This window comes from Pinus tabuliformis, chromosome 4_2 (genome assembly GCF_031772625.1).
Source record: "Pinus tabuliformis cultivar Carrire ecotype Pingquan chromosome 4_2, CPIR1, whole genome shotgun sequence".
NCBI lineage: Eukaryota > Viridiplantae > Streptophyta > Pinopsida > Pinales > Pinaceae > Pinus > Pinus tabuliformis.
Genome location: NC_142304.1, coordinates 832,915,075 through 832,933,486, shown reverse-complemented (window position 1 = coordinate 832,933,486; position 18,412 = coordinate 832,915,075). Strand labels below are relative to the sequence as shown.

The window sequence follows — 18,412 nt, the reverse complement described above, 5'->3', positions numbered from 1 at the left end:
GTTGTAGCTCCCATTGTAATATAAAAATAAAAATATTGTACACACACACACACACACACAGATATATATATATATATTGTGTTCATTTGATGTGATGTTATTGGTTAATCGTTTTTTATACTTAAATTTTTGAAATTTACCAAATATTGATTCACCCCTCCCCCCAGTATTTCCAACAATTGGTATCATAGCAGGTTACCCTCCAAAATTCTAATCACAGGAGGGAATATCATGAGTAGATATGGAAATGGAGGGCATATATTCAATAAAAATACTAGTGTTTAATGTAAATTATTATCCACTATGTACCATCTGCATGGAAACCTACTTCAAGGCTTTAGGAGTGGATGTTTGGATTTTCATCATAAATGGTTATAAAGTTCCTAAAACTCCTCCAACTAATCTTGATGAGAAGAATATGTTTAGCTACAATTCAAAATCTCATCATATCATCATGCGTGATTTGTCAAGAACCATTAAGTCAATTTTGAAGTCAATCAGGTCAAACTTCAAAAGTATAAAACATAGTTTGAAAATATGAAAATGGATGAAGAAGAAGATTTTGAGACTTACTTAACAAAGTAGATGAAGTTTTCAACTCCATCAGAATATTAGGAAAAAAACGTGAAGATCATTTTGTCATACAAAAGGTCCTGAGATCACTTCCCTTGAAAGATAATGCCAAAGTATCTGCCATAGAACAAACCAAGGACTTGACCAATATGACAATGGAAGCATTACATAATACTCTTACAACATATGAAATGAGAACAGATACAGAAGATAGGCCATCATCTAGAGAAGTAGATTTTAAATCCACAAGGAAGACAAGAAACAAGGAGCTCAAGGTGGAAGGAACTCCCGACAATGATTCAGGTGTAGAAGAGGAAAATTTCATCAAGTAGCTAAAAATGGGAACCAGAAAACACAAAGGTAAGTTACATTTTAAATGCTTCGAATGTGGTAGAATAGGTCATTATTCTAAGAGATGTCCTTTTAAGGAAAAGAAAATCTTTCACAAGAAAAAACTTTATTCTAAAGAGGACAACAACTCTTCAAAAGAAAGTGATACAAAAGAACCCAATGCAAGAGAAGATGTCTTCAAAACTTAAGAAAATCAAGATAATGACCATGATGATGAAGAGTTCGATGATTCAGATGAAGAACCAAATATGAAAAAAGATTCTCTTTAGGGGCTCGGAAAAGATTCAGAGATCGAACAAGAAGATGAAGACTTTCAAGAAAAGTTGAAGAATAGTGAAAAGGAAAATGCCTTACTTAGAAATAAAAATAGAGAATTGAGAAACTTTCTTGAAAAGCATGATGAGGAAATTGTCTCTTTAAAAGTTCATCTTGAAGAAGAAAAAAGAATTGAGGAAGTGATGAAGATCCAAATGAAGAAGAGTAAAGAGGAAGTTCTAACATTGAACGCTAAAATTGATAGGCTTAACAACAACTTAAATACCTCACTAGTGCTCGATAACATTCTTATTTTTCAAATATATCCAAGTGATAAAACAGGTCTTGGTTATGAAGGCACATCTTCAAGCAAGGAAGGCACAAGATCCAAGTCTTTGAAGGAGGAAATTAAAGGGGAATTTAGAAATGATACTACTTAAAGAAGTTATGCTCATGTTCCCAAGAACATTCAAGATCAACAATGGATTGAACCACCTTAAAGACAAAACAACTTTATAACATCATCCTACTCTTCCTATTTGAAAATATTTTTATAGGTCATTATTATTCCTTCAGAAATTTTGGGCATAAAAAAAATCCATTGTAAAATCAATATAAGATACAATTATGAAAGAAGGAGGAAGGATCATGGAAGGAACATATCAAGAAATGTTCATGTTTTTAACAACAGAAATTACAATCCAATTGAACCACTAATGAATCATAATATTGTGTGCTATAAATGCAATAATCTTGGTCACAAGGCTCAGGATTTCAGGATTGAAAATGCTCCAATCATAAAGACAGAAAAGCTAACTATGAAATGGGAAAGTAAAAAGAATGAATATTTTAACATAGCATTGATCATTGAAAATAAAGAAGATGAATGGTACATATATAGTGGATTCTTAACACATATGACTGGAGATCAAAAAAAATTGCCAGCTTAAAAGAAAAGAGTAACAGTATTTCATTTGGAGATGACTCTTTTGTCAATATACTTGGAAAAGGTGTGGAAAGTCTTCGAAGCGAACATATGAAGGAGCAAAATTTTTTACTAGTTAGATATTTGAAGCACAATATTCTCAATGTTGGAAAGATGTGTGATCAAGGGTACAATCCCTTGTTTGACTCTTGGAAGTGTGAAATCAAAGAAGAAGAGTCAGGAAGATTGGTTGTAATAGTCATAAGAAGACCAAACAACATATACATTCTAGACCAAGTAGAGCAAAAGACATCTATAGCCAAGCAAAAGAGCCATAAAAATGAAAAATAAGGGAAGGATAAGAAGACATAAGTCATGTTGAGTGCCATATCTTTAGGGGGAGAAGCCCCAAATACATGAGTCACCCATTTCCATTAATGTCAAAGGGAGAGAGAAAAGGAAGTGCAATATGGATATGAAGGAAGTGAAGCATGAAGAGAGGGGGAGCATGATGACAAGGGGAGCATGTGCGTTGACATCAATGACAAAGTGCGAGATTGCTGGAAAAATTGGCATTGATGTCAAAGGGTGCATGTGTCCTCATTTGTTTGATGTTTTGCATCCAAAAATTATACAAATCTGGGTCCAAGTACCCTCTAGATTTATTTCCCTCATCAAACCATTTCATTTGTCAGGTGGAACATCTTGTCGTTCCTCTTGGTTAGAGAGATTCAATTTTGAAGTTTGATGCCCCAAAGATGTGTTTTGCACCAACACATTTTCCCCAAGGATTTTGGCCTTAACATTTATTTCTGCCCTAAAATGAAGGTTAATTTTTATAAATTAATAAGCCTAAATTCATGGCTCCAAATTTCCTTGAAAGAAGATTATATGAAAGGAAAAAATGATTTTTTTAAGTGTCAGAAAATCCATCTAATCATGTTGGTTCATCTCCATCGGGTAGGCTTCAAATATAGTCATATATGTTCATAAAAATATCAATCAGCCCCAATTAAGGGCCCCCACTAGACCTACATATATATCCTATTTATGTCATCCAAATGAGAAATAAATTTGGATCATCTGACGTAAGAAAAGAAGTGAAGGAAACTAAGGTCTAAGCTTCACAAAACACCTAAAGAAGGCAAAATTTCAAGTAGGGTTTTATCTCAATTTTTTTGTTTGTTTGTGGTGGTTTCTTTGTTCATAACTCATTGATCTGAAGCTTAATTCAACCACTCTCCAAGGACTTATTTCAGCCCTGGTCAAGTCATCGTTGAGTTATTTTAAGAGCACACTTGAAGAAAATTTAGGCCACTATGAAAACCCAATAACAAGGCTAAGGAAGATCTAATTTCAGCCTAGCCTAACACTGGTCTCAGGCACTCAACAGACCCAAAATTTGGTCATTGTAAAAACCATGTTCCTAAGGTTTAATTCGATTGTCAGAGGGCCCTTCTCCACAAATCCAAATTTTTGTCAGGCAGAATTTATACAGCCTCTAAAATTTTGCATCTGAACCTGAGGCAGATAATTTTTTCTGACATCTTAAGGCCTAAACAGAATTTGATTTTGAGGTTACCCCAATGCCTAACTCAGATTTGTCTTAAAGAAAAAATCCTAAGCAGGACAATTCCTATTGTACCTAAGGCAACTAGTTGAGGAACTGTGTTGAAGTCATAACACCTTTGAAGCATCATTCTGAGAACAAATCTGAAGTTATATTTCTACCCTCCTTCTAAGCCTAAACTCGGCCTTTTGAGACTGGTTATGTGGATGTATCATGTCTTCTTTTAAGGTTTTCCTAGGTTATGCTTGAATTATTTAGTTTGAGGAAGTTGAAAGGAGGCCTATTGAAGAGTATAATCAAAGGGTGTTTAATAAAGCATATATACTAAAGAATATTCTTTGAAAAAATCTTTGTGACTGGGGAAGTTTGGAACAGACTTGGTCCTAAAGCAAAAGTTGTACTTTTATTTGTGGTAGACCTTGGACATTTTGATTTGTAACAGATCCCATGGAACAGATCTTGAACTTGTAATTGACTCTTTCTTGAAGCGTACCTTGATAATGATAGTAGACCTCTTGATAATGGTGGCATACCTTTGGTTCTTATTCTTAAGTCTTGGATCAAATTGTTGAAGACAAGTAAGGGTTTTGATGAACTAAGGTATGGAATTTATTATTGAACAAAAAAGGGGTATATTTGAAGTTTGAAAAGGCTATTGTTGGAGTATTTGGATGTTATTGTAATTCGGCCACTGTCCTTAGTACATGAGCCCAACACATTATTTTTTTATCTTTTATTCTAAATGGTTGCATGGTGGTGCTAGGGAAGGAAGTTGTAGCTTCTTTCAGGTGGTTGTCACTTCCTTCCGGTGGGAGCTGGTAAATCTTGGGGTCGTATCCCTTCTAGTTGTAGCTGGTAATCTGAAATTTGTAGCTTCCTTTGTAATATATATATATATCTCTCTATATATATATATATATATATATATATATATATATATATATATATATATATATATATATATATATATATATACATATATATATATACATATATATATATATATGATGTGAAATTATTGGTTAATTGTTTTGATATTTAAATTGTTGAAATTTACGAAATATTGATTCACCCTCTAAAAGTAAAGATTCACCTTGGTTGGATTGCTTCTTGGCAATGGTCATCAACAACCAAGAAGATATATTAGTCACACCATGGAATCCATTCTAGAGTATTGAAACATCTTTCAATGGAGATATTTTTGTCTTCTCAACTTATATATCACGGGGGGGTATATGTGCCTAACAGTCAGGCTTCAAGTTTCAAAGTCCTGTAAATCAAGTAGAAATAAGTGAGCTTTATTGGTAGACAAAACTAGAGCCAATAACCAGCCTAGAGTCAGACCTATATGTAGAGCCATGTTGCATGAGAATGATTTGGTCTTTCATCCTCCTTAAACCACCACTTAGTAGAAGACTTACAACTTCTACTAGACAACATATTATGGTTATATTTAAACCACCATTCATTAGTTTATGGTCATATTTAAACCATAATTTAAGAGAACTTCCATTATGGAGAAGACAACAACTTCTAGCTAAATTAGGAATTGTTTTGGGAATTGTTTTGAGCCCAATTCAAGAGTTTGTTGCCATTCTTAAATCACCATTTAATAGAAGAAGTTGGCTTTTTTTATCCTTTTGGTTTGTGGTCATCCCAAAACTACTAGATTTAAATAGCACATTCAGCTTTTATTAGTTTTCCACTTCCATATTTAAGCTCTCGTCTTGGACTCACATACACCCCTTCAGATTGGGCAAAGTAGGGGGTGGGGCAATCTTGGAAACATAATCCATAAGGTTTATGGTAATTGTGATATTCTATTGAGAGTGAATATGAATAAGCATCGAAATTCCGAAATATATATTTAATATGTGTATCCTATTAATGAAATGCTTCTCACATTTATCTCTCAATTCGTGCAATACAACAATACTCCTTCACCACTCTTGAGCTTCAACATAAAAATGAAGAATTGCACCAAAATGAGTCTTACCAAAATTCATTTGCCATCATCAACCATTCCATGGAATTTATTTCATGTTTATCTTCATTTCTTGTAAATGTAGATATTTTCATCGATTTTAAGTGATATCTAACTACAATCTTCAACTCCTAACCTAAATATAATATAATAGTCCTCCAATATAATTCTTATCATTTTCCTAGTAAAATCTCATGCATTTTTTTTTCCAACACCTTCAAATCACCTCAATCAACATCCCAATAAAACTTTATGATAATTTTAAGTTAACATACTTTTCAAAACCCTATTTTGGAGACTATCTTGTTGAGTGATCTTTCTCTTGATGTATCTATGAAATTCCATCCCTTTCAAGAGAATGAACATGTATGAGGCGCCACATGTCCAATTTTTTTATATGCATCTAAAATTTGGACCTAAAGCATTGTAATCCATCTTCTCTCCAATGAAACTAGTGGCACTCAATTTGAAACTTTCTAGAAACATATATGACTATTTTAGCCAAAACACTTGCTTGAGACTAGTATTAGGACTAGTAAAAAACTCTTAGCCTATAACTTGAAAATTATAGAAAATTTTGAAAATTTCATCATAAGTTATTCAATATGTCTCCTAAAGCTCTTGGAAATTTCACTATTTGTGATCTCCTTAAAAAGAAGTTACGGTTCTTTTACCAAGAATACATGTTTGAGACTAGTTTTAAGATTAGTTTTAAAAAAAAACCTTAATTTCCACATCCTATATTTTTGAAATTACACTGAACTAAAACTTGAAATTTTTACCAAAGGTATTGTGCTATGTTCTCTTAATGACCCAAAATTTTCACAATTTGAAACTCCCTAGAAAAAAGCTACAAAGAAAATTCCAAGGTGATTCGTTTGAAGGAGTCAAACCCTAGGATTGCATGCTCCAATACCAAATGTTAAGAAGCTAATACTTAAGGTAGCATAAGAAATTACACTAAACACAATAAATTCCAAATGTGATCATGGATAACAACTCCAATATAAACAAGAGAGATGAGTTTAAAAAATTCTCCTTAATCTTCCAAATACCCCAAGACATTCATACATTCAAAATCACATGTTCCCTCAATAATGACTACCTGATATCTATGTATACTTATTCACACATTGCATGTGTGGCCCTTTTATTAGACCAACCACTGCTACATACACATTGAACCCCATATATGCCTCCCTTGGGATCATAACATATATATTTAACCTTATAGATGCTCCATTTGGGATCATATCATAGCAACTCTAAGTTGCTTGATTATTCAACATAAATAAATATATAATCCTTAATCTACAATTTAATTATAAAAAAAAAGGAACTTCCAACATTTGTGACAAAAATTACCTTGGACCTTGATCCTGTGGTTTGGGAATTAAAGAAATTGTAAAAATATATATTGTTGGAAACAATGATAATACTAAGAGGGGGTGAATCAGTATAAAAGCTAATTTTTACTCCTTCATTCATATAACTAATAGCAATATATAATGTGGCAAAAGCACAAACTCAACACACAAGAAAACAAACCATAAGCATCATACACATTAGACACATGTTTTTCACGTGGAAACTATTGAAAAATGTGCAACAAGAAATGTTAAATTTAGAATGTGCTAAAAATAGACCTGCTAAAAATATCATGTCTAAAAATAGCAGTTTGGTGAGTGAGGTCATTGGCCACCTTGGGTGAGAGGTGAAACTGCTAAAAATAGAAAGTTCTAAAAACAGCATTTCTGGATCCCTTCCTATTTATAGCAATCCCTAGTCTATCTATAGGAAGTAAAATTAATCTTGTTCTTAACAGTAGTTAGAAATATTAATTAATTAATTCAGTTGAGTTAATTAGTTAAGGAAATTCGAATTTGAAGTCTTTGTGAGCATGCACATGAGTTGTCCCACTGATTGAGGAATTTATCCTTAATTTCCTCCACTGATTGAGGGAATAAGTATGAGTTCTATAATGAGAAAATCAGTTGACTTAGTTCTAACTAGTCAAGTCCAGTTAGATTATTTTAACAAGTTGTTAAAATAATAAAATATAGTTTGTTAATGCTTGCATGCATGTGACAACTATTATTTTAGATAACTGAGAATTCACTCATGGATAACTGTTGCATGTCAGTTCTGTCAGAGACCCAGTTGAGATCAGATTTGGGACAGTGTACTATCAAATGCTTGACTATTTCTAGTAAGTAGTTTTTGCATGGTTGAGGAACTAGTGTCCTCAAGGATTTCATAGTTGGACCATAGGTTAACTTTGCATGTTTGGAATTAATTACATATGCTTTTTCTATTATTTCCTAAGCAAACTGCGCAAGGAAATAGGGATTGGACCATAGGTAAAGCCTTTATATATAGGGCTTGGTTGGTTCATGAGACATATCTTCATATCTTCATAGTTCATTGAGAACTGAATAGCTTGAGAGCTAACTCTTTTTGTATTCTGAAGAGGATTTCCACTTGATAGATAATACATGGTTGGGGTTTTATGCTGGTGCTTTCCCCTGGATATACCTTGTGTTATGTGTGGTTATTTCTCTTGATCAATTATGCTTGTTTCTACTTGATGTTGATCATGAATTTGATTATGCTTTCGCTTAATGTTTTGTACAAGTAGAACAAGTATTATGCTTTAGGACATTGCATATGTTATCTCAAAATCAGACCCTGATAGGCTGCTGGTCAGGTTGACTCTAAGTAACTATTTCAAAGCTACTTTAGGCTGAGGCTTAGCCTCCTCAACCTGAGAGGGCTCTCTCTGGATGGGTTAATGATTTTGATTAAGATAAGATGGCTAACTCTTTGTGAAATAACTGAGACAAATATAGATGCTGGAAAAACATTAAACAAGTTTCCATTGGGCCTATGGAGTCAACAACATCTTAATAAACAATGATCTTGACTTTACATGGAAGTCAGGGCATTCAGCATTTGAATATTCAGAACATAATTCATATAGGACCACAGTTTATAAATGCATACAGGAAATCAGAGCACATTCAGTGAGTTCTGAGTGATTATACATCTATACCACTGTAAACAAAACTAAGGAAAGGACAACATCACACATTCTGAATATAAGAAATCCTTCATGAATCCTGAGAAGTAAAATCAAAATTATATTACTGAAAGTGAGTCTTTTACATAAGCCAAATACTATGCTCTGTTATAAAGTTTTCCAACCCTGATTACATTGTTGTTTCAGCTATATATAGAGTTCTTATTCTAACTGATCGATATTCCTCCTCAAGCATGAGGGGAATTCGAAAACTACTTCTAATGACACCTATTTACCCTTTAACTAACTAATAAATACAACTGACTATTGACTAGAGTTTTTAGAGATCTAAATCAAGTAGGATTCTAACACTGTGACAGTCTTGGTCTACAATCATCTTCGTTCTTTGACATCTGGTTCCCTTCTGGCGGTGGCTGTGATGGACCTTTAATGCTTCATGTTTGATCTTCAATGACACATCTTTTCCATTGCCCTGAAACATATGAAATTGTCCCTATGTATCGGTCTTTAGTTTGCCTTAATATATCCGGATCCAACGAAGTATATCGTTTATCTTTTAATTACCCCAAAATGGAGCAAACTGCCACGTCTTTGATGTGCTGTCCACCATTTGCATACGTGAAAGCCAAAATTTTTGCAAACTGTAACTGTTTCACATAACCTGAAGTGTGATAAATATGAAATATGCTTCCTTTATGACAAAAATCCAAAGTTGGATTCGAATGCATATTATCTCCACGTGTCTTGACCTGGTTAATTGTTAGATAGCTTCAGATGATGCCTTGTATGCCTTTTAGATGTTTCCCTTTAAAAATTCTCGCTTATAATTCAAAACTGCTTGATTTGCGTTAAAATAATCACCTACAGCAGTTTCGTAGCGCGCTACGAAACTGCTGAGTTTTTTTAAAAACACAGTCTTCCTTTCATAGCTAAATGATCGCCAGTGTTCATGGCTTAAGCACCTTACTCCCTTGATTGTTTTGAAAAGATTTTCTTGCAACTTTTCAAGAAACAGATATTTCTCCTGAGGAAAAGATGCAATGACATCAATAACACCATTGATTGTTCCAAATATAACTGTATGAAGCTGGCTGGTACCTCACTGATTAATGGATGCATTGCCTGTTTGCCCTTTATCAGTTGCAATAGCATTTTCAGAATGACCAGCTGAATCAGGTGCTCCACAAAGAAATAGCCCATTTCTCCATGTAACACTTTCTTCAATGACATTCTGACATCAATATCATTCTCTCCAGGTCTAATCACATCAAACTCAAATCCTAACTTCTTCCCTGCCTTTTAAAATTCACTTCACATAGCTGGTGCTTTGGCCAAAGGTATGGGAACAACATCAAAAGACAATCCTATGGCCGAGAACTGAATTCCATAGGTGTCCACGAAGACTCAGCACGCATTAGATGCAGTTTTTCAACAAAAGGCTCCAGAATTTTTGCTTCTTCCACTGGGGCAAAGGCCATACAAATACTAAGCTCTTGGACGGCTTCTCCATAGCGTCTGCTATGGTATAAAAGCATGCCATGGTCTCTCTTCAATGCCCAGTTATGTGGTTGAAGAATGAGAAGCCTCTCGGATGACATAATGGACAATCTCAATTCTTGGGGGCGCAATGTTAAAGCATTTGAGTTATCAAACTTGCTGGGCTGGTCAGAAGTATGGTGCACTGGTCGAAGAGGAGAAGTTAGCAATAAGCCAGGATGAGCCCTTGATGCACACTTCCAATAAAGCCTTTTTAGATTTGCCAAAGCAACTGCAATTATGTCTCTGTTTGATCCAAGCTCAATATCTGGAAGTGATCTGCTGTTCAAATCGAAAGCTTTTGATCCAGGATGTTTAACACAACCACCATTTACTTTAACAAACCAGCTTTCTCCTTCAGATAGTTGAAAAAGCTCCTCAGTGTATTCAGTTTTGGGCCATATCAAAAATTCTTCCCCAACACGAGCTCCTACAATAGTAACTCCAAGTCTTCGGCAAACTTCAATATATATTATGCTTAGCATTATTCCACTTCCAGATGCAGATTTTAGCACTTGATGCAAGTATGACTGCTTTGGATTGTTAAGAAGAGATGACCTAGTAAAGCCTCGTAAATCAAAAAGAACAAAATTCACCGCCTCCAAAACTTGCAACAAATGGCACCCAATTTCTTTTGATACTAACTCTGCTTCCACTTGTTTTGCTATAATGTCAAGCTCAGACAACCGTGCTGTAATGCTTCTGCCAGCTAGCGGAAAGGCATCTAAGCTTGCCCATTCGTAGGTAACCTTTGACAGACTGGGACCTTTGACAGACTGGGAGCTTCTCGCCCCTCCTTTACAACTGCTCGAAATAATACTACGCTCCTTGAGAAGGGAATCCAAATTCTCTGAAACTTATCGCCAAATAAGAAACCCTTCGCTTATAAAAAGCATCGACTAAACTCGGTTTCAAATACCTTGGCTAGCGCGCAGTAGAAATTTTCCCCTACATTCACTACAAGATGAGTATCTAGATTAGGGCTTGACAAGCAAAACCAGCAGGGCTGATGTGTATTAGACACTGTGTTTCTCCTTTTCTTTCCAGCATCTGGGTCATGGCTAAATCTGTCGTCATCCCCTTTATCGCATCTACCCTTTTTGACAAAATCAAAGCATATGCGGGGCGGAAGCAAATCACTACACCTACCATCATCTGAACCATGGCGAAACTTGCACTCTGCACCTCTTTCACATTTACCCTTACTGATAAAATCGAAGCATGCACCTTCTGAGAACGGATCTTTGTTACATACAAACTGCTGAGGCTGATTGGCGAAAGCAGCTTGTTCTATTGGTTCATTTTCTTCCTTTCAGGCATGAGTCTCGAATTCTTAGTAGATATCCATCAACAGAAATAGGCAGAAGGGCACCCCAGTCAACAATGGCTTCAACGCGCTCCGGGCCACCGCATTGAGGCCCTTTCCCAGGCGGTCCAATCCGGGTATTGTTAACATTAATAATGTTATGGCCTCTGCTGCTGCAGTGTACCCATGATGGCCACATTTAGACTGCAATTCTCTTGAACCATCATCACGGAGCTCCCATTTGTATAACTGAATCTTTTGATTGATGCCAGCAAGCAACTTTCCATTAAATGCATTCAGATCGTAAACAGAACCCTTTGTCTCCTTCTCAGCAACAACTGCAACATGTGCCAGTAGCAAGACACCTAACGACCTAAAACACAGCGGATTCTGATAAGTATGACAGCTGGGTGAGATTTGCTATGGATCAGCACAAAATCACCTAGACCGGGCTTCTGCGCTACGAAATCACATGAAACATGTTGCGCTGCGAAAACACCTAAAACTGACTTATGCGCTACGAAATCACTTAAGGAGCTTTGTAGCACATAATAACCTTTGAACAAAGCTGACACATGGAAATTGTGTGAATTATGAGACCAGTGGTGAATGAGGATGCATAGTGGACTCCTAAGACTCAGACTCTAAGGCAAACAAAAACTCAAAACTAGACTAGCACTGAATTTTTTACCATCAAACTAATGTGAGCGGTTTTGAAATTAGAATTCTTAAGTGATAACAGTGGCTCCACTTGGGATAGTGTGCTCCTGTAGTACACTAAGAACTCGCATGTCCAGTGCCTTATCCATTTATGACAAACAGAAATTTGCTTGACAAGCATCCCTTTCAAGCTTCTGGGCCTTCACCTCGGGCTTAAACTTGTGATCATTGTGAGAGAAAGAAATCTACCACTACTGGAAAAAAAAATGCTCAGTCAACCTTGAGCTTATTTGCATTTTCCTACCTACCTACCCTATCAATTCAAACTTCTTTCAGCTCAATCAATGTGAAATTTCCAATGTAGCCAATCATTTGTCTTATCTGATATTTGAGTTTTTTGACTGCATCGGAGTTTAGAGCCACGATGATATTGTGATGACCACTGCCACTGAAATTGCCTCTGATCTTCATAGAAAAACTGAAACACTGGAGAGTAAAACTCTTCCATGTAGTCAGCTATAGGATCCCAGAATACATGATCAGCTTGATGGTTTTTGTAACTTTCTGGTTGTGCAAACTGATCTTCAACAACAGTGTACAGTTCTTCAAACGTGAAAGAGAAAGGAAGCAACACTCTCTCCTTGTGTTCTGCCATAGAAAGCTTCTGAAAATAATGATCATGATTATGAAAACTATATGCCTGAATTTGACCTTCTAAACCTTCAATGTCTTTCTCAATGTCCTTAGCAACTTCATCCAAAAATTTCATCTTATCCTCTGCCTTGCACTTAAATGATTTTAGATACGAGGACAAGGACAAAGAAAAATTTTCATTTGTTTCTCCATTACTATGATCATTATTCCATTATTTGAAACCTTGAATTGAAGGAGAGTTTGCCACCACATCTGATCTATCTATCCATTCCTCCAAAAACATAAGCCAAAAGTCTTCAAATGAATTAATGGATTTGGTAGGAAAGCTTTCAATCCATTGTTTACATTTCCCTTGAAATGAATCATAGAACAACATAATGCAAACATCCTCATGCTTAACTCTAAGAAGCTCTGTAAAATCACAAAAATCTGATATATGCTTCAAAGTTAAACTCGGATCTTCTCCATTGAATTTTGGACCATTCCTTAGAAAATATGCATCCTTGGGAAAATGATTTGGGAAACCATGAATTCCTGAAAAATTTATGCATGCATACCTTGAAATAAGAATGGTAGCATCTGGGTCCTTCATAACTCCAGTGGAATCACCATGAATGTATGAATTTTGAATTCTTCAACAATGGAGTTGCCAAGGTAGATTTGCAGCCTCAAAAAACCTTCTGAGCTCCTGCTACCTTCAGAAGTTCAGCTTCATGATTTCGGGAATGAATAATCTTCAGGCTCCCGGCAGACGCACCAAAATGTTATCTCAAAATCAGACCCTAATAGGCTGCTGGTCAGGTTGACTCTAAGTAACTATTTCAAACCTACTTTAGGCTGAGGCTTAGCTTCCTCAACCTGAGAGGGCTCTCTCTGGATGGGTTAATGATTTTGATTAAGATAAGATGGCTAACTCTTTGTGAAATAACTGAGACAAATATAGATGCTGGAAAAACATTAAACAAGTTTCCATTGGGCCTATGGAGTCAACAAAATCTTAATAAACAATGATCTTGACTTTACATGGAAGTCAGGGCATTTAGCATTTGAATATTCAGAACATAATTCATATAGGACCACAGTTTATAAATGCATACAGGAAATCAGAGCACATTCAGTGAGTTCTGAGTGATTATACATCTATACCACTGTAAACAAAACTAAGGAAAGGACAACATCACACATTCTGAATATAAGAAATCCTTCATGAATCCTGAGAAGTAAAATCAAAATTATATTACTGAAAGTGAGTCTTTTACATAAGCCAAATACTATGCTCTGTTATAAAGTTTTCCAACCCTGATTACATTGTTGTTTCAGCTATATATAGAGTTCTTATTCTAACTGATCGATATTCCTCCTCAAGCATGAGGGGAATTCGAAAACTACTTCTAATGACACCTATTTACCCTTTAACTAACTAATAAATACAACTGACTGTTGACTGGAGTTTTTAGAGATCTAAATCAAGTAGGATTCTAACACTGTGACAGTCTTGGTCTACAATCATCTTCGTTCTTTGACATCTGGTTCCCTTCTGGCGGTGGCTGTGATGGACCTTTAATGCTTCATGTTTGATCTTCAATGACACATCTTTTCCATTGCCCTGAAACATATGAAACTGTCCCTGTGTATCGGTCTTTAGTCTGCCTTAATATATCCGGATCCAACGAAGTATATCCTTTATCTTTTAATTACCCCAAAATGGAGCAAACTGCCACGTCTTTGATGTGCTGTCCACCGTTTGCATACGTGAAAGCCAAAATTTTTGCAAACTGTAACTGTTTCACATAACCTGAAGTGTGATAAATATGAAATATGCTTCCTTTATGACAAAAATCCAAAGTTGGATTCGAATGCATATTATCTCCACGTGTCTTGACCTGGTTAACTGTTAGATAGCTTCAGATGATGCCTTGTATGCCTTTTAGATGTTTCCCTTTCAAAATTCCCGCTTATAATTCAAAACTGCTTGATTTGCGTTAAAATCATCACCTACAGCAGTTTCGTAGCGCGCTACGAAACTGCTGAGTTTTTTAAAAACACAGTCTTCCTTTCATAGCTAAATGATCGCCAGTGTTCATGGCTTAAGCACCTTACTCCCTTGATTGTTTTGAAAATATTTGCTTGCAACTTTTCAAGAAACAGATATTTCTCCTGAGGAAAAGATGCAATGACATCAATAACACCATTGACTGTTCCAAATATAACTGTATGAAGCTGGCTGGTACCTCACTGGCTGATTAATGGATGCATTGCCTGTTTGCCCTTTATCAGTTGCAATAGCATTTCCAGAATGACCAGCTGAATCAGGTGCTCCACAAAGAAATAGCCCATTCCTCCATGTAACACTTTCTTCAATGACATTCTGACATCAATATCATTCTCTCCAGGTCTAATCACATCAAACTCAAATCCTAACTTCTTCCCTGCCTTTTAAAATTCACTTCACACAGCTGGTGCTTTGGCCAAAGGTATGGGAACAACATCAAAAGACAATCCTATGGCCGAGAACTGAATTCCATAGGTGTCCACGAAGACTCAGCACGCATTAGATGCAGTTTTTCAACAAAAGGCTCCAGAATTTTTGCTTCTTCCACTGGGGCAAAGGCCATACAAATACTAAGCTCTTGGACGGCTTCTCCATAGCGTCTGCTATGGTATAAAAGCATGCCATGGTCTCTCCGCAATGCCCAGTTATGTGGTTGAAGAATGAGAAGCCTCTCGGATGACATAATGGACAATCTCAATTCTTGGGGGCGCAATGTTAAAGCATTTGAGTTATCAAACTTGCTGGGCTGGTCAGAAGTATGGTGCACTGGTCGAAGAGGAGAAGTTAGCAATAAGCCAGGATGGGCCCTTGATGCACGCTTCCAATAAAGCCTTTTTAGATTTGCCAAAGCAACTGCAATTATGTCTCTGTTTGATCCAAGCTCAATATCTGGAAGTGATCTGCTGTTCAAATCGAAAGCTTTTGATCCAGGATGTTTAACACAACCACCATTTACTTTAGCAAACCAGCTTTCTCCTTCAGATAGTTGAAAAAGCTCCTCAGTGTATTCAGTTTTGGGCCATATCAAAAATTCTTCCCCAACACGAGCTCCTACAATAGTAACTCCAAGTCTTCGGCAAACTTCAATATATATTATGCTTAGAATTATTCCACTTCCAGATGCAGATTTTAGCACTTGATGCAAGTATGACTGCTTTGGATTGTTAAGAAGAGATGACCTAGTAAAGCCTCGTAAATCAAAAAGAACAAAATTCACCGCCTCCAAAACTTGCAACAAATGGCACCCAATTTCTTTTGATACTAACTCTGCTTCCACTTGTTTTGCTATAATGTCAAGCTCAGACAACCGTGTTGTAATGCTTCTGCCAGCTAGCGGAAAGGCATCTAAGCTTGCCCATTCATAGGTAACCTTTGACATACTGGGACCTTTGACAGACTGGGAGCTTCTCGCCCCTCCTTTACAACTGCTCGAAATAATACTACGCTCCTTCAGAAGGGAATCCAAATTCTCTGAAACTTATCGCCAAATAAGAAACCCTTCGCTTATAAAAAGCATCGACTAAACTCGGTTTCAAATACCTTGGCTAGCGCGCAGTAGAAATTGTCCCCTACATTCACTACAAGATGAGTATCTAGATTAGGGCTTGACAAGCAAAACCAGCAGGGCTGATGTGTATTAGACACTGTGTTTCTCCTTTTCTTTCCAGCATCTAGGTCATGGCTAAATCTATCGTCATCCCCTTTATCGCATCTACCCTTTTTGACAAAATCAAAGCATATGCGGGGCGGAAGCAAATCACTACACCTACCATCATCTGAACCATGGCGAAACTTGCACTCTGCACCTCTTTCACATTTACCCTTACTGATAAAATCGAAGCATGCACCTTCTGAGAACGGATCTTTGTTACATACAAACTGTTGAGGCTGATTGGCGAAAGCAGCTTGTTCTATTGGTTCATTTTCTTCCTTTCAGGCATGAGTCTCGAATTCTTAGTAGATATCCATCAACAGAAATAGGCAGAAGGGCACCCCAGTCAACAATGGCTTCAACGCGCTTCGGGCCACTGCATTGAGGCTCTTTCCCAGGCGGTCCAATCTGGGTATTGTTAACATTAATAATGTTATGGCCTCTGTTGCTGCAGTGTACCCATGATGGCCACATTTAGACTGCAATTCTCTTGAACCATCATCACGGAGCTCCCATTTGTATAACTGAATCTTTTGATTGATGCCAGCAAGCAACTTTCCATTAAATGCATTCAGATCGTAAACAGAACCCTTTGTCTCCTTCTCAGCAACGACTGCAACATGTGCCAGTAGCAAGACACCTAACGACCTAAAACACAGCGGATTCTGATAAGTATGACAGCTGGGTGAGATTTGCTATGGATCAGCACAAAATCACCTAGACCGGGCTTCTGCGCTACGAAATCACATGAAACATGTTGCGCTGTGAAAACACCTAAAACTGACTTATGCGCTACGAAATCACTTAAGGAGCTTTGTAGCACATAATAACCTTTGAACAAAGCTGACACATGGGAATTGTGTGAATTATGAGACCAGTGGTGAATGAGGATGCATAGTGGACTCCTAAGACTCAGACTCTAAGGCAAACAAAAACTCAAAACTAGACTAGCACTGAATTTTTTACCATCAAACTAATGTGAGAGGTTTTGAAATTAGAATTCTTAAGTGATAACAGTGACACTGTTATCACTAAAAAAATTTCAAAGAAATGGGTAATGTAAGGAAGATTTGCTCTTGGTCACTTTCGTGTTCCTTTCATGCATAAGAAGCACTTGGCAAAGCTCAGGGTCAGCATACATCAAAGTTTTCCATTTCAACTCAAGTAAGGCAGTTAGCACTCAAGAAGAAGAATGTAGCTTTAAGGAAGTCAAAAAAGAAACTGATGTCTACCAACCTTGAGATTACCAAATTCAAGGAAAGGGATTACTTACAAGGTATAAACATCAAGCAAGGGAAAAACAAGGACAGGAAGGACATTCATGAACTCTAAACTCTATGTTATGAAAATGGTCATTATCTCATAGTTAGTACTGATTCATAATGCTCCGGGCGCCATTAAAGAATTTTTGTCTTAGAAAAAGTATTTGAGCAGGGTATATGGTTGATTTAATGCATTTCATGTGGTTAAAGAGACAACATGGTCAGCAGAAGGATTTCAAGACAAGCATAAGAATGAAACTCTAAAAATGAGGAACTTTGTCTCCTTATTTTTACTAGTCATCTTCTAGAAGAGTTTCTGAACATTTGAAAACTCATCTCTGAAAAGTGAAAGAGGTTTTAATTCCTAAGATACTGAAGTACAAAAACCTCTTCCATTTTCCTCAAATTCATTATGAGTTGAGAGAAATTAATGACCAAAGTTGCGCTACGAAACTGCTGTAGGTGCAGTTTTTCATCTTCTTTTTTACACCTGTTTTTCAAAGACACATTCTGGGCGGTAGGGAAGGTGTTTCAAAAAACCAAGAGAGGTTTTTGTTCAGCATGGATTGGTTTACAAAATCCTCCTTCAGTT

At 36.4% G+C, this 18,412-nt stretch overlaps 2 protein-coding genes across 2 annotated transcripts; both read right to left on the bottom strand.

Moving 5' to 3' along the window:
• Positions 1-10,062: 10,062 nt before the first annotated feature.
• On the bottom strand, positions 10,063-15,221 carry LOC149172264 (uncharacterized). The gene is made up of 4 exons (XM_089426252.1): positions 15,114-15,221; positions 11,607-11,819; positions 11,154-11,501; positions 10,063-11,061 (listed from the first exon to the last, which is right to left on the bottom strand). Exons 1-4 carry the CDS (start codon positions 15,219-15,221, stop codon positions 10,063-10,065), a joined length of 1,668 nt encoding a protein of 555 aa, XP_089282378.1.
• Positions 15,222-15,341: 120 nt separating this feature from the next.
• On the bottom strand, positions 15,342-16,285 carry LOC149172263 (uncharacterized). The gene has a single exon (XM_089426251.1). The coding sequence runs from the start codon at positions 16,283-16,285 to the stop codon at positions 15,356-15,358; it is 930 nt and encodes a 309-aa protein (XP_089282377.1). The 3' UTR covers positions 15,342-15,355.
• Positions 16,286-18,412: the final 2,127 nt, after the last annotated feature.

Bases quoted from the DNA above. Each gene is read 5' to 3' on its own strand.
- LOC149172264 (XM_089426252.1), bottom strand. From the start codon at position 15,221: ATGTCATTGAAGAAAGTGTTACATGGAGGAATGGGCTATTTCTTTGTG. The intron at 11,502-11,606 runs GTGCCCTTCTGC...TTCGCCAATCAG, and splicing joins TGAAGCCATTGTTGACTGGG to CCTCAGCAGTTTGTATGTAA. The intron at 11,062-11,153 runs GTATTTGAAACC...TCCCTTCTCAAG, and splicing joins TCTACTGCGCGCTAGCCAAG to GAGCGTAGTATTATTTCGAG.
- LOC149172263 (XM_089426251.1), bottom strand. From the start codon at position 16,285: ATGTCAAAGGTTACCTATGAATGGGCAAGCTTAGATGCCTTTCCGCTA.